Raw genomic sequence first — 17,587 nt, 5'->3', positions numbered from 1 at the left:
ATTTCTGTTAAACAAACACTATTTCGGGTCATTTTTAAGTGGAGCACCGCTGCATTCACATAATTATGCAGTTATCACCAGTTTCATATTAATTTTAGAATGCAATAAAATTCTCTGACTGTTCTAGCTGGTACCAGGTAGAGAACAAACTACAGAGTAGGTAAGGTTGCTGGGTTTAAAAGTTATTAGGTCACACATAATGAAGCATTAATAACATTTCAAAACAAGAACCCTGAATTCCTCTCTTTGATTTATAATTTCCTTTACACTTTATTGGTTATCATGGAAATTTCCAAAAAAAATCTAAAATGGCATGCAACCATGATGGTTCATTTACAATTAACCAACTTCAGAATAAATTATTAACAGTTTTTCCTCCATTTTCTGCTTAGCTTTAACAGTCTAATATCATATATATATATATGTTGAAGAATTGAAACTTCCGACCCAAATCAAACCACAGAAACGTTTGTGCTGAAAAACAATCAAACCCAGATAGGCATCAATTTAATTCAATACTGAAAGAAAACAAATATGAAAGATGTGAAGAGCCAGCAATTCTTGCAAAGGGGGGGGGGGGGGGGGTTATCCCTGGCCAATGTTTGAGGTTTAACATTTAGTGCATTACAATTAAAATTGCATAAAAATAGGCATTTTTGACAAATGTTGAGGTGAGGAGATCACCATTTTGGATGCATGTTACAAATAATTATAACACTGCAAGTTATAATATAAGCTTTGGGAGTCCTAGTAAATTACCTATAATCTTAGTCTGAACATTACATCATTTAATGACTCTTTCTTTGAAGTTGCTGATTCTGAAGAAGAAAACCTGTTCTATGTGAAATTCAACATTCGGCATACACATTTATAACATAATGATTTTATTACGCTGAAACTTCAACATGAACAAATACATCAAATACATTCTGTTAATTTCCCATAACAACTGAAAGATAAAACGAGTAATAAAATATAAAAACTGAAATATCAATTATATTAATCTTTGTTGACCATAAATACCTATAACAAACACTTACAACTAGTATAACATTACAACTGTACTAGTTGTGCACTCATCAAACATCGCCACTTAAAAGAGTACATACTCCTAGCTTGAATTGGAACACGTGCTATTTATTATGCACTGACAATAGTAAATAATCAGCTGCTCAAAAGACTCCTCAAAATCATTATAATCCATGACAAAAAAATAATTAATGTTTAGTGTTAAAAATATTAAAATACATTAGAGAAAGTACACAGACAATCATACACGTTTAAAAATCTTGGCATTCAAATCTCTTTTAAAATAAAGAATAAATAGACAATCACATACAGCTGTATTTGTTGGGGTGAGGTGGTGGGGGTATCACATTGATATTTCACTTGGGATTACAAACCCGACACATTCATGACTAAATTTCTATCGACATTTCGGTATTATGAGGCATTAATCTGACTCTACAATTGCGTACTATTATATCCTACTCTGTAATTTAGATTTTGGTCTAAAACACAATGCCCTACTGCCAAAGGATTCGTCCCCTCAACCGATCAAAGTGTGGATTGTATTAAAAAAAATTAAGATCAATGCTCAAAAATCCAAAAATAAACGACAGGGTAATATACTAGTAACTCTTAATCAGTACAAGTGGGGGAAATAAGAACAAAGCTGATAAAATGTGGAATGTTTTTCTCTTAGTATGGATTAAAACAAGACGGATACCTGTATTCAAGAAATAAATTTTGGTTTGGAAAATGCATGAGGGTATGCACTACGATGCGTCACATCGACGTAGTTCACGAAGCGAACATTTGCTGACGTAAAGCGCTGCATTTCACTCCCTCATGCATTTTCAAAAGTAAAGTTTATTTCTTATATTTAAGTTCTACTTTCATGTCTGTCGGAATTCCCTGTCGTTAAAACAGACGCAATATATTTATCAAGATTTATGCACACATTGTTTATGGTTGCAGCGAATTCATGAGGAAATGGCTATCATTACAATATAAATATATCAAAGGCAAAAACATGGAAAATGTAAATATATATATAACCTATTCATATCTAGAAAACCGGATCAGAAGAGAAGCAAAATGTAATACAATCTTGATCTGAAATGGATGGCATGGTTCAAGTAAAATAGATGACTCTCATAAGTGAGTCAATTGTCAAAAACATCCAAAATATCCTGAAACAATACAATCATCTTATTACAGACCTGTCATACAGCCAAGTTTATACTGTAATGCAGGGACATGAATCAAAATGTCACTAGGACTCACCAATTGTAATTCTAATTGTATAAATACCATGTAGCACTATGATAGACAAACTTGAATATTTAGTACCGATATTTCATTTAAACAACCTTCTCGTTCGTTGTGTGATGATTAACATGTGTAAATTTGTGTGCTTTAGAATTTTGTAATGCTTATTGTAGTTCAGAAATATGCTACTTACACATTCTTTAATTGCCGCACATTGGGTGTTTTCAAAGTTAGGCAATTATTCTTCAAAATGTAGTTGAACACATTGGTGCTTTTTTTTTGTAAAGAGCAACACGCTTAATGAAGTATGATGGCGTAAAATGTCGCAGTTCATGCCCTTATGTTTTTTAAAAAAAAATGAAATTTACTTTCAATATTTACATTTTACTTTCATTTCTGTCAGAATTCCTAGTCATTGAAATAGACGTACTATATCTACCAAGATTCATACGCACATTGTTCACAGTCATGTGGAAATGGTTATCATTTCAATTGTTAAGATATCAAAGGCAAAAACATTGGAAATATATTTTCTGATTATTTTCATTTCATGCAATAACAACTGTTTAAAATTTAAAATGTATGGAAAGGTTTAAAATTTCATTTTTGGCTGATTTTCATCATCTGCCAATTACCTGATATATATGATACAACTAATTGCAGACTTACTAAATGAAATACAAGTGTTAAAATTACAGAAAAATTATAATTTAAAGCAAAATTTAATCTGGAAGATATAATTGCATAATCCACGGCCATCCCTTACCCTGAACATACACTGTACATCTACGTCACTATCAAGATAGACCCTAGCATAATGGTCGCAAAAATGTGAATATCAATTTGTAGGGAACTGGTTCATATCAATAGAAATTCACCAATACAGGTACATATAGATAAAATTTCGTTTCCGGTACATAAAATTTACATACATACAGCATAGTAAAAAATATACGAACATGATCAATGTGATAAGCAGTTTGACTTATCACGTGGTACAACAAACTGGCCGTCTTTGTATTAAAATAAAAAGCAGGGTAAGTTGAGCGAGGAGCTTATTTCTATGTGTACACACTACTTAACAAAATTGTAACAAAACTTGACATATATTCTTTAGGACACTTCATCTATTTCTAATAGAAGACATATTTACATACACGTGTGAGTATTGCGAAACACATACAACATTTGTAGCATTAGCAACCCCCGATATCTAAAAAATAAATCACCGAGACTGATATCAGGAAAAAAAAACAATCTAAACATTCTTTTAGAGATGCTTTATAGTAAAACTAAGGGATTCTTAAAACAATTTTTGATAATTAAGAGATGTAAAATGTATAAGCAAACCCATACTTGCACACTGTTGTAATCTTGTGGATGGCTGATGTGTTCTATTACTGAGAATTGAATTAAGGAGGTTATAACACACCAGGGAAATTCAATATGGATGAAATGTGGAGGTCATGAACAATAATATTTTGAAATTAAAAACTTTCAAATTTACTTTATTTAGTCAATAAATGCAGTTTTAGTAGAAAGTAATCTGTAAAGAAATTAAAACCTCTTCTAAACTCAAACCTGCAGATCAGCTGTCGAAATGTTAACTGACTGAGCTTCCCAGCTAGGCAATCAAATAGAAAAGGAATATTAATATTACTGATATTCATATTTTCATTCATCTTTTAAAAGGAAGTCAGCCATTATGACAATGTAGTATTCCTCCTTAACTTGCAATCCTTCCATAAGCTCCTCCACATGTCCTGACTGCATTAACATTTTATGTCATCTTAAGGGTTTTTATTTACACAGTGATAGTAAAATATTGTTAAAAAAGACGTTGAAAATCAATCTTTTTTTCACTTCAGCCAAACATCATCTCCTGCTGTTTGCAGTAGTTTTTTCACCCATTTTAAAAGCTACCCTATGCCCTATTGATTGGGAGGGGGGGATCAGCAACATTTTGGGATATTTGGAGTTCTTCTGTGAAGAAAAATTATATAATATTGATTTTTTGTAACTATAGTTTTTTTAATGCATTCTTAAAAACCTTTATAAATGATGAAAACATCCTGTTGCTGTCTAATATTCTCTTTCATCAAGACAATATTGACACAATAGTAGTTACAAAATTCGTTTTCTAAAATTGAAATAAAACTTTAATCACTTCTCATGGGGAAATTTTGACACCGTTTTGGAAAATTTAAATGATTTTTGCAAGGGAAGACTACCAAAATTTGGAAGCAATTTTTCTTACGCATGAAAATCACTTGTTTGTCACAAACAATCTACAAGAACACATAACACTACAACTAATTCTACAACCACAACAGGTAAAATTGCCATTTTACATAAATACAGATATACGTACATCACTGAGAAAGCAGGAATCTGGGTCAGTAAATTATACTGACTAATCAGTGAAACATCTCAAACACTCTCCCTGTGAATTATACTGACTAATCAGTAAAACATCTCAAACACTCTCCCTGTGAATTATACTGACTAATCAGTAAAACATCTCAAACACTCTCCTTGTGAATTATACTGACTAATCAGTAAAACATCTCAAACACTCTCCCTGTGAATTATACTGACTAATCCCTTTCACATATTGCCTCTAGTGTACACATCAAGTCTTAGTTTCACATCAGAACATTCCCACCGAATTAAGTTGAACAAATCTCATTGTTTAACCGTTACCTTATAGACGGTTGCCTGGTGAATTATCTGGGACAAAAGTCTCTTGTCACAATTACCAAAATAATGACCTTCCAAAATCTTGAATCTCCTTCAAAGTCGATCAATCTTTTTTCTGCCTTTTCAGAGCTTCGAATCGTCCCTGAATTTTATCAAAGTTGACAGTAGATGCCATCTGTGTGCTGGGAGTTGACCGCAGACAGAAGTCGGAGACCGTTGACGAGGCTACACCTCTTGGTTCAACTCTTTGTCTATCAAAATACAACAAATAGCAATAAGCATCATTTACATTGTATTATCATGCAGATTAGTCGAAACCTAACTGTGACCATAAAACATTGTTATTCATTTCTGCAATCTGTTTGTAGTGACAATAAATATCTTTCAGATAATGGTTTTTTCTTCTTCATTATTCTGCTTTTTTTGTTCCCTGTTTCAAGCAAAAGACATGAATTTGGTATAGTGCACACAAATGTAATTAATATCATTATGCTGATTGTCAATATTTTTTTCTTCAAAATATTAGGCTTTGGTATTTATGGTTTCATGGAGCAAAGGGCAATCACTCTCAATGCATTTACATTGTTCTTTAATGGGTTATTTTATTGGGGCATATTATCAAAAATTGTTTTAAATCATCATTTCTGTATTAATTAATATATCTGGAAAAGTTTTCTTTAAAATGGTTATTGAGGTTATTGGTAAACTTTTAATAGCCAATATGAATAATTTATCCAAAATTAGCATAGCAGTTTCAAGCACTAGGTTCCGAGATTAAGCCTGCAGTTTGGCGATGATTCTTCCAAATTTATGGAGTTGTTTTAGTTTACTCCATAACGAAAAATTTGAATAAGACAAAAAACACAAGACACACAAAAGAAAAAGCGATACTGTACATTTAGAAATAATAAGAAATAGTAGGGTATCAAATTTATAGGAAGAGGCTAACAGGAAGCATAATAATCTGAATGGGGTTTTAATAACAATTTACTAAATGCAAATTTTCTAGTATAATTGAACTTTGGTAGCAAAAATACTTGACTTGGTGTTTATTGATTTGTTAATGTGGTCTCCGTAACATCATGTATTCACATTCTCCAATTATACTACACTGCAAGCTCCTCCCCACCCAACCCCTGCCTAATAAAAGGGGACTTAACGCTGCACAGACAAAGCTCCTTGAGCAATATATATGTAAATACATGTATGTTACTGAATAGGCTAATTCAGCTGTTGCTGTTCCGTAAATTTCACAAGGTCGCATGTTCTAAATAAGTAGTATATCAAAGTATTCTATTGAGAAAATGCATATATAAGCATCACATTTATAATTATCATTATTATTTTTTACGTCCACTGAGCTGAAAACATGGGACATCACACAATAATGTGCCTGGATTAGCCGCGGTGTACATTACGCTATAATTGTCTGAATTAGCCGCGTTGTACATTACGCAATAATGTGTCTGAATTAGCCGCGTTGTACATTACGCAATAATGTGCCTGAATTAGCCGCGTTGTACATTACGCAATAATGTGCCTGAATTAGCCGCGTTGTACATTACGCAGTAATGTGCCTGAATTAGCCACGATGTACATTACGCAATAATGTGCCTGAATTAGCCGCATTGTACATTACGCAATGATGTGCCGGAATTAGCCGTGTTGCACATTACGCAATGATGTGCCTGAATTAGCCGTGTTGTACATCACGCAATAATATGCCTAAATTAGCCGCGGTGTACATCACGCAATAATGTGCCTGAATTAGCCGCGTTGTTCTGTATTGTACTGTATACCTGACAGGCTGGCCCTTCCTGTACTGATGGATCAGTTTTATTAGAGATTTATCCGTGGCCATGTCCTCCGCCAGACTGCCATTCAGAGAAAGCAGATTTACATCTATCTCTTCAACGCTCTGAAATCAAGAAACATACACAGGTTGAAATGACAGGAATTAATTACGTAAAATATTTCCCGATTTACTAATCTATGTATTAAAAACAACAACAAATTTAAATTCATTTTCCATTTATTATTGTTTAAAAGGAGATTGGGAAAAATTTTCAGGGATTGCTATTTAAAACGATCATCACTGAAATGAATTAGACTCTATAAAATCAAATCAAAAGTGATTAATCCTACTAAGCTCACTATGTCTTTATAGATATTTATAATATTGTCAATATAGCTGCAATAATGTAGCCCTCTCTCCCAAAAATGTCGGAATAAAAAAAATCGGAGAGGGCTACACTATTGCAGCTATTATGAATACTGTAGATTTCCTGATTTTATGCGAGTACATAATAGCTACAGGAACATGAATTTGTGTGTTGTCTGCTATTCAAAAGTTCTTGCATGTATTTTAACAACAGAAAATAGAATAGAGTATTCTTATTTTGTGAGTGATGCCTCTCGCGAAATTATGCGATAATAAATTCCTTACGTATATTTCGGAATCTACAGTAGTGGGTAATCCTATCAAGCTCACTATGAATCAGCTACAAATCTTGTCTTACCAACAAGACTTCAGCACTCTTCTTCCGTTTCAGCTTACAGGCGTAGTGGAGTGGGGTCAGGCCCTTGTTGTCCTGCATGTTAACACAGCTAGGGTCAGCATTCACCAGAAGAGAGACAATTTTAAAGTTATCTCCCTTCTCAATAGTAAGATGAAGTGCCGTGCAGCCATTGGTTGGATTCACAGCACAAACATGACTCACAAGTCCATCTGGTGAAAAAAAAATCAAATGTGAAAATTAATCTTAAGGCAAGTAATTTGACTTTAGCATGGATACTCTTCCTATACCAATAGTTACCCATGCATCCAAGTATTTAAACAGAAAATTGTAAAAAAAAAAAAAAAAAAAAAAAAAAAAAAAAAAAAAAAAAAAATTATATCAGATGAGAGCTCTGCAAGGCAGGACATATCCTCTCGTAATGAGTGTCTACAAGCTTTTTTAATGAAGTCCTGTAGTGACCTTGACCTTTGGACCCCCAAAATCAATAGAGTTCTTTCCTCCTCTCTTAATAACAAAGCTACTTGTGAAGTATCAAATCCATCGAGCAAAAAAAGTGTCTACAAGCTTAGTGTGACACCCACATACAAATGTGTCTACAAGCTTTATGTGACACCCACATACAAATGTGTCTACAAGCTTAATGTGACACCCACATACAAATGTGTCTACAAGCTTTAATAGTGTGACACCCACATTCAAATGTGTCTACAAGCTTAATGTGACACCCACATACAAATGTGTCTACAAGCTTTATGTGACACCCACATACAAATGTGTCTACAAGCTTAATGTGACACCCACATACAAATGTGTCTACAAGCTTAATGTGACACCCACATACAAATGTGTCTACAAGCTTAATGTGACACCCACATACAAATGTGTCTACAAGCTTAGTATACACCCACATACAAATGTGTCTACAAGCTTAATGTGACACCCACATACAAATGTGTCTACAAGCTTAATGTGACACCCACATACAAATGTGTCTACAAGCTTAGTGTGACACCCACATACAAATGTGTCTACAAGCTTAATGTGACACCCACATACAAATGTGTCTACAAGCTTTAATAGTGTGACACTCACATACAAATGTGTCTACAAGCTTAGTGTGACACCCACATACAAATGTGTCTACAAGCTTAATGTGACACCCACATACAAATGTGTCTACAAGCTTTAATAGTGTGACACCCACATACAAATGTGTCTACAAGCTTAATGTGACACCCACATACAAATGTGTCTACAAGCTTAATGTGACACCCACATACAAATGTGTCTACAAGCTTAGTGTGACACCCACATACAAATGTGTCTACAAGCTTAATGTGACACCCACATACAAATGTGTCTACAAGCTTTAATAGTGTGACACCCACATACAAATGTGTCTACAAGCTTAATGTGACACCCACATACAAATGTGTCTACAAGCTTAGTGTGACACCCACATACAAATGTGTCTACAAGCTTAATGTGACACCCACATACAAATGTGTCTACAAGCTTAATGTGACACCCACATACAAATGTGTCTACAAGCTTAGTGTGACACCCACATACAAATGTGTCTACAAGCTTAGTGTGACACCCACATACAAATGTGTCTACAAGCTTTAATAGTGTGACACCCACATACAAATGTGTCTACAAGCTTAGTGTGACACCCACATACAAATGTGTCTACAAGCTTAATGTGACACCCACATACAAATGTGTCTACAAGCTTAATGTGACACCCACATACAAATGTGTCTACAAGCTTAATGTGACACCCACATACAAATGTGTCTACAACCTTAGTGTGACACCCACATACAAATGTGTCTACAAGCTTAGTGTGACACCCACATACAAATGTGTCTACAAGCTTAATGTGACACCCACATACAAATGTGTCTACAAGCTTAATGTGACACCCACATACAAATGTGTCTACAAGCTTAGTGTGACACCCACATACAAATGTGTCTACAAGTTTAGTGTGACACCCACATACAAATGTGTCTACAAGCTTAGTGTGACACCCACATACAAATGTGTCTACAAGCTTAGTGTGACACCCACATACAAATGTGTCTACAAGCTTTAATAGTGTGACACCCACATACAAATGTGTCTACAAGCTTAGTGTGACACCCACATACAAATGTGTCTACAAGCTTAATGTGACACCCACATACAAATGTGTCTACAAGCTTAATGTGACACCCACATACAAATGTGTCTACAAGCTTTAATAGTGTGACACCCACATACAAATGTGTCTACAAGCTTAATGTGACACCCACATACAAATGTGTCTACAAGCTTAATGTGACACCCACATACAAATGTGTCTACAAGCTTAATGTGACACCCACATACAAATGTGTCTACAAGCTTAGTGTGACACCCACATACAAATGTGTCTACAAGCTTAATGTGACACCCACATACAAATGTGTCTACAAGCTTAATGTGACACCCACATACAAATGTGTCTACAAGCTTAATGTGACACCCACATACAAATGTGTCTACAAGCTTAATGTGACACCCACATACAAATGTGTCTACAAGCTTAATGTGACACCCACATACAAATGTGTCTACAAGCTTAGTGTGACACCCACATACAAATGTGTCTACAAGCTTAATGTGACACCCACATACAAATGTGTCTACAAGCTTAATGTGACACCCACATACAAATGTGTCTACAAGCTTAGTGTGACACCCACATACAAATGTGTCTACAAGCTTAGTGTGACACCCACATACAAATGTGTCTACAAGCTTAATGTGACACCCACATACAAATGTGTCTACAAGCTTAGTGTGACACCCACATACAAATGTGTCTACAAGCTTTATGTGACACCCACATACAAATGTGTCTACAAGCTTAGTGTGACACCCACATACAAATGTGTCTACAAGCTTTAATAGTGTGACACCCACATTCAAATGTGTCTACAAGCTTAGTGTGACACCCACATACAAATGTGTCTACAAGCTTAGTGTGACACCCACATACAAATGTGTCTACAAGCTTAATGTGACACCCACATACAAATGTGTCTACAAGCTTTAATAGTGTGACACCCACATACAAATGTGTCTACAAGCTTAGTGTGACACCCACATACAAATGTGTCTACAAGCTTTAATAGTGTGACACCCACATACAAATGTGTCTACAAGCTTAGTGTGACACCCACATACAAATGTGTCTACAACCTTAGTGTGACACCCACATACAAATGTGTCTACAAGCTTAATGTGACACCCACATACAAATGTGTCTACAAGCTTAATGTGACACCCACATACAAATGTGTCTACAAGCTTAATGTGACACCCACATACAAATGTGTCTACAAGCTTAGTGTGACACCCACATACAAATGTGTCTACAAGCTTAGTGTGACACCCACATACAAATGTGTCTACAAGCTTTAATAGTGTGACACCCACATACAAATGTGTCTACAAGTTTAGTGTGACACCCACATACAAATGTGTCTACAAGTTTAGTGTGACACCCACATACAAATGTCTCTACAAGTTTAGTGTGACACCCACATACAAATGGTCCAGTTACTTTATACTCTCTTGCAAAGAATTGCGAGGAGATAATAACAGGGTCCTGGTAATGTAATATTTCACAGTTTTTTTTTATAACCACTCATATTCCAAGGCATATGGAAAGCACTCTTGTATCATGTTTATACACACCAGCATCCCTGAGTAAATATAAAGTTCATGATCATATGTAAATCACTACACACCAGCACTCCTGAGTAAATATAAGGTTCATGATCATATGTAAATCACTACACACCAGCACTCCTGAGTAGATATGGGGTTCATGATCATACGTAAATCACAAGAAATAGAAACACATACCATGAAAAATGCTGAGTCCTTTTGGCTTTTCCACATCATTCAAAAGCGTTTCTAATGGACTTGTTGGCATATCATTGTCTGATCTAAAATCATGTATACAATTTTAAGGAAAAACATAATGCTGAAAAACCTGATATACAGAATATTAAGAGGCCCCATGGCCATAATACTTGCTTGAGACATGGTCATGCCTAGCTCATACAGAAATAAAGACTCAAAAATTTAGACATACTTTACATCACTCAAAATGGTGGCCCAACATTTTGAACAACCAGAATGGACACAACATGTGGATTTCCAGAAGATATTCTCCCTAAATATTTCTTGTTAAACATTGAAGAAGCCCATAGGCCTTATTGGTCACTGAGTATTAGTTAAAAGTATCACTAACCCAGCTAAATCTATAATATCTTTCCCATTCTGCATATCTATGCTGAATTCTAATATTCAGCAACAGTATAAAACAAAATTTGTTCTTTTAAAGTCTAAGATATTGGTAAAATATTGCATGTTCCAAAAAGGTGATGAAAATCATAACTAGAAAATCACAAAAAGTTCTTCAGAATGTTTACAAACACATTGGATATGATAGTAATTACAAAATAATTCCCTGTTCTCATTTGCCTAAACTGGTACCCTGTTAACTTTGCATCTCTTGTTTATGTGTAGCCACCAATCAGTGGGATACCAGTTTAATATATTGTCCTCCAGACAAATATTTTATAAAGGGCTAAAATGTCAAAATGACTTCAGTTTCAAAGCGCTGCAGCTATATATAACTCATAATTAATACTACAAAGTTTTTTGGAGTTCTTCTTGCAATATATTGTGATGCCATTATGAGATAAAAGATAGACCCTATGCCTTTAAACATGAGGCCCATAGGCAACATAAAAAAAAACAATAAATGCCCCTGAAAGTGCCTATACCAATGAAAGACTTTATACAATATATGCTATATTTACATTATATGACTATTTTGGACCTGATCTACAGTCAGAATCCTGGAGTTGTGAAATTCACAAATTCTGTACATCTCTTTCTGCTTTTTCTAAATATACATTTAGTTTTTATATACAAGTATCAGAAAATCAAAGAAGTCTTTCAAATGATAAAGACATTTAATCACTATGACAATTTAGCACCACCTTGGTAATAAAACCCCTATACCCTTGGATCATAAAATTTACAATTTTGGTAAAGCCTACCTGCTCCTAAATATCTATTCAGGAGTCCCTGAAATTTACAATTTATGTCCCCCTTGTACCAAAGAATAACAACAAGTTAAAACTGTGCAATTGTTATTGCATGACGCTGATAGGCGATGATTGAAAGTAATTATATATTTTGCTACGTTTTATTTGTTTTATATAATTTGTATGTAACATATTATTAATGATCTCATTTAATCATATAAAATATTTCGGAGGATTATCAACCCATGGATGGGAAATAACTACCTGTGGATGAGGATTAACTACCTGTGGATGAGGATTAACTACCTGTGGATGAGGGTTATCTACCTGTGGATGAGGATTAACTACCTGTGGATGAGGGTTATCTACCTGTGTAGAGGACTATCTACCTGTGGATGAGGATTACTGTGGATTTACAGTAAGTGTGAACGAGACATATCGGCAAGTACATGACGTGCTTCAGATAGTTCATTGGAAAGTCCCCGAGTGATTTTAAAGAGCGCTTTTGATAGGTCGGTTAAATTATAGGTAGGCGGTCCCAAGTATTTGGCATTATATTATCTCGTGCCTAACAAGTGTAAGTTTCAATATTTGATTTCAGTGTAAATTTCACCGTACATAGCGTGAGATTCAATATCGGTTTTGATTTGACAACGGAGATTTGAGATTACGTTAATAAAATGTCTTGTAAAGTTTATCTTCTATATACTAGATATCTGCATGTATAAAAGTGATGGGATATCTTATAAAGAAAAAAATATAAGATGTCTTATAAAAAATACAAGATATCTCGTAAACTTTAGAAGATATAACTTTTATCAGATACCTTATAAATTTTATCTTTTAAACAGGAATAACCGTGTTATACTTATAATCCATCGCAGTATCAATAGGTATGGGAGGGGGAATACAGGGTGAAAAAGGCGAGCTCCGATATGTAAAGAAAAGGCAGGAGAGCAATATCCCAGAATTCAAATAGTGCTGAATATTGAAAAGAAAAGACGGGATCGAAAATGCTGCGGGAAAAGGCAGGATCCGCAGTTGCCTCTATATCCCAATAAAAATTGAAAGGTTACTCCCTTAAATTCCTGTAGATACTTGTCAGTTTTAAGTGATCAGAAATTTCAGTACATGTTTCTATAGGCGATTTTGTCTGTTTAAAGAACAATGCTTTTGTTTTGTTGTCTCTTTCACATTCGCAGTTTCCATATCGTTATTTTAAAATAAATCTCTCAGAGGATATTTTCGAAATCTTGCAAAGCATTTGAAAACATTGATGTCGGAAAAATTTCTAAATTCAAATAGTTAGGGGGAAGAGGGGGTAAAAACTCGTAAGTTTCTGTCATCCGACATCGATTACACATTAGTGGGAAAAAAAGACAACTGACTTTAAAACCACATAATAATACATTTTAATAAATGTTTAATAGTATCAATGTACACTTTCATTTGTTTTACTTGTTAATCGATTAGTTTCAACATACTTCATATTTAGTTTTGTATTGGGGAGGGGTGTCTTGGTGAGAACTATGCGAACTCAGTTTTCTCTAACATTGAACATTTGATCTCGCCCCTAAAATAATTTGTCAGATTAAGTAATAAGATCAAAAGATATTCTACTTCGAGAAAACATTTATTTTCAACACATGGCATGCTTTGATGTCTTTTACTGTTATATATACCCACATTTTCGTAAGAAATTCGGAAGTAATCATCGCTAGATACTGTTAATTGAATGAACAACGGCAAGTTCTGTGAATTCTAGCAAAAACTAAATTCCCCAAACCACCCCTCTCCTGTACATGTAACACATTATTAAAGAAATTCAGCATTTCGTTAGCATTCTATAACGTCAAAATAAACCACAGCAAAGGTCGATTGTTAATGTTGCGATACTGGCGTACCTTTGAACCTATATCACTGGTCCACCCCTAACTGTATGTCAATAGGAGTTTGAAATTTTAGCAATAAAGTTAATAAAATGTACTTGATTGACCAAGCCTTGAGCTATGGTCAATCAAGTACATTTTATTAACTTTATTGATAAAATTTCAAGTTCCTATGGTATGTCCATGATTGCGATTACCTGTTGTACGAACGCGACACTCGCTTCGTCAATATATATATATATATATATATATATATATATATATATATAAATAAAAAGTCTCTTTTTTGGAAGTAAAATACAGAAAAAACTCTAAACACTTTGTTGAAATATTTCGACCGTGTTACCGGTCTTCTTCACGAAAACACGACTGAAGAAGACCGGTACCCAGTCGAAATATTTCAACAAAGCATTTAGAGTTTCTCTCTCTCTCTCTCTCTCTCTCTATATATATATATATATATATATAACTGACTCGGCCTAAATTGCAATAAAATCAGTAGCAAAGAAATTTTCAACACTTCGTTCGTGTTCAGACCACAGGGGCTCGTCACGAATTGACCCTCTCTATTCTATATTTACATTTATTTGTAAATATAGAATAGACGATGTCAAATTTTAAAAAGACAAATATTTCGTGACGAGTCCCTGTGTTCAGACGAAATATGCTTCTCTTGGATTTTCTTTGCAGTTTCTTGAAAGTCATTTCCCTAAAAATTTCTCGCAGTTCTACAAATTAAAGACACCTTTGGTACATTGTCAGGGGTACAAATATTTCTTCTTAATAAATTTTGTCTGATTTCTCTATTAATATACACATGATTTCTTTTTAATTTCATACTCGATTAACAAAAGTACATCCGGTGTGAGCTTCGTTGGCGACATTTTCGGTGCAAGAGTTCCCATGATTGACAATTTTATAACGTGGCCTTTGCGACGCCTAATTTCTTACTGATTTTACCATAAAATAAACCCTCGGCATGTAATTTTAAAATCAACGTCTTTGTTTTAGTTGGTATTGGTTTTCCCTTTTCGCAGTCTCTTCCATCGTGCTAAAAGATTATGTAATGACACGCTAGTGTAAAGACACGTGTGACCATCTAAAATTATTTTTATTCCCACCCCTTTAAATATTGGTCCAATCGCAGTGATTGTTCTTTCCTTGATGCGTCAACATTGACAGATTTGTTTTGAAACCAACTATCTGAGACCTCGAATGAACTTGAGAAGCTGAGTCGTTCACACTTACTATAAATTCACAGTAACTACCTGGGTAGAGGATTATCTACCTGTGTAGAGGATTATCTACCTGTGGATGGGGATTAACTACCTGTGGATGAGGGTTATCTACCTGTGTAGAGGATTATCTACCTGTGGATGAGGATTAACTACCTGTGGATGAGGATTAACTACCTGTGGATGAGGATTATCTACCTGTGGATAAGGATTAACTACCTGTGGATGAGGATTATCTACCTGTGGATGAGGATTGTCTACTGGTGGATTAGGATTATCTACTGGTGGATGAGGGTTATCTACCTGTGGATGAGGATTAACTACCTGTGGATGAGGGTTATCTACCTGTGTAGAGGATTATCTACCTGTGGATGAGGATTATCTACTGGTGGATTAGGATTAACTACCTGTGGATGAGGATTATCTATCCGCAATAAAGGATTACATACCTGTAGTTGAAAGCCTCCTTTCCATAATCACGAGAAAATTCAAAACTTCTCAGCAAATCATCTGCAATGAAAATAAGACTTAGTAATCAAATCTTACATGTACATGTACTTCCTACTAATAATTACACTTCCTTTCTGCACTTCTATTTATTTCTGTATCTGTACTTAAATAAATGGGTTCCATGATAGTACATGAAAATAAAAAGCAGGAAATGTAATGTACCAGAAGATGATGAATCCCATTTGGATATTCATTGTCAGTAAATATTTACCATTATTGTGTTTTTACTGAATGTTACTGTACGCAGAAATCTTACCATCCTTGTATGAGAGGTAAGGGTTCCTGCTGACAATAATGTTAGTGTAGACAGAAATCTTACCATCCTTGTATGAGAGGCAAAGGTTCCTGTTGACAATAATGTTAGTGTAGACAGAAATCTTACCATCCTTGTATGAGAGGTAAGGGTTCCTGCTGACAATAATGTTTGTGTAGACAGAAATCTTACCATCCTTGTATGAGAGGCAAAGGTTCCTGCTGAAAATAATGTTAGTGTAGACAGAAATCTTACCATCCTTGTATGAGAGGCAAAGGTTCCTGCTGAAAATAATGTTAGTGTAGACAGAAATCTTACCATCCTTGTATGAGAGGCAAAGGTTCCTGTTGACAATAATGTTAGTGTAGACAGAAATCTTACCATCCTTGTATGAGAGGTAAGAGTTCCTGCTGGCAATAATGTTAGTGTACACAGAAATCTTTACCATCCTTGTATGAGAGGCAAAGGTTCCTGTTGACAATAATGTTAGTGTACACAGAAATCTTTACCATCCTTGTATGAGAGGCAAAGGTTCCTGTTGACAATAATGTTAGTGTACACAGAAATCTTTACCATCCTTGTATGAGAGGTAAGAGTTCCTACTGACAATCATGTTAGTGTACACAGAAATCTTACCATCCTTGTATGAGAGGTAAGAGTTCCTGCTGGCTAAAGGAGGGACTGTGTCTTGGACACCAGAGTCATTGTCATCATAGGTTGATCTATCGTAAAACAGGCACAGTAATTAAAACTGACATAGAACAGGCACAGAAATTATAACTGACAGAGAACAGGCACAGAAATTATAACTGACAGAGAACAGGCACAGAAATTATAACTGACAGAGAACAGGCACAGAAATTATAACTGACAGAGAACAAGCACAGTAATTATAACTGACAGAGAACAGGCACAGTAATTATAACTGACATAGAACAGGCACAGAAATTAAAACTGACAGAGAACAGGCACAGTAATTATAACTGACAGAGAACAGGCACAGTAATTAAAACTGACATAGAACAAGCACAGAAATTATAACTGACATAGAACAGGCACAGTAATTATAACTGACAGAGAACAGGCACAGTAATTATAACTGACAGAGAAC

General features: G+C 34.8%; 1 protein-coding gene across 2 annotated transcripts in view; it reads right to left on the bottom strand.

The window, feature by feature from the left end:
• Positions 1-863: 863 nt before the first annotated feature.
• The window catches only part of LOC125681000 (serine/threonine-protein phosphatase 6 regulatory ankyrin repeat subunit B-like), a 43,598-nt gene continuing 26,874 nt past the window's right edge, over positions 864-17,587 (bottom strand). For both annotated transcript variants that reach the window (XM_048920872.2, XM_056156033.1), the window contains exons 19-24: positions 17,113-17,198; positions 16,163-16,223; positions 11,394-11,476; positions 7,494-7,702; positions 6,774-6,892; positions 864-5,225 (exon numbers count right to left, since the gene is read on the bottom strand). In XM_048920872.2, the coding sequence (XP_048776829.2) occupies positions 5,078-5,225; positions 6,774-6,892; positions 7,494-7,702; positions 11,394-11,476; positions 16,163-16,223; positions 17,113-17,198 (706 nt within the window). In that variant the 3' untranslated portion in view covers positions 864-5,077. The remainder of the gene's footprint in view (positions 5,226-6,773; positions 6,893-7,493; positions 7,703-11,393; positions 11,477-16,162; positions 16,224-17,112; positions 17,199-17,587) is intronic.

Source organism: Ostrea edulis, chromosome 2 (assembly GCF_947568905.1).
Source record: "Ostrea edulis chromosome 2, xbOstEdul1.1, whole genome shotgun sequence".
Lineage (NCBI taxonomy): Eukaryota > Metazoa > Mollusca > Bivalvia > Ostreida > Ostreidae > Ostrea > Ostrea edulis.
Note: the sequence above shows the minus strand (reverse complement) of the source record. Positions and strands in the feature narration are given on the sequence as shown.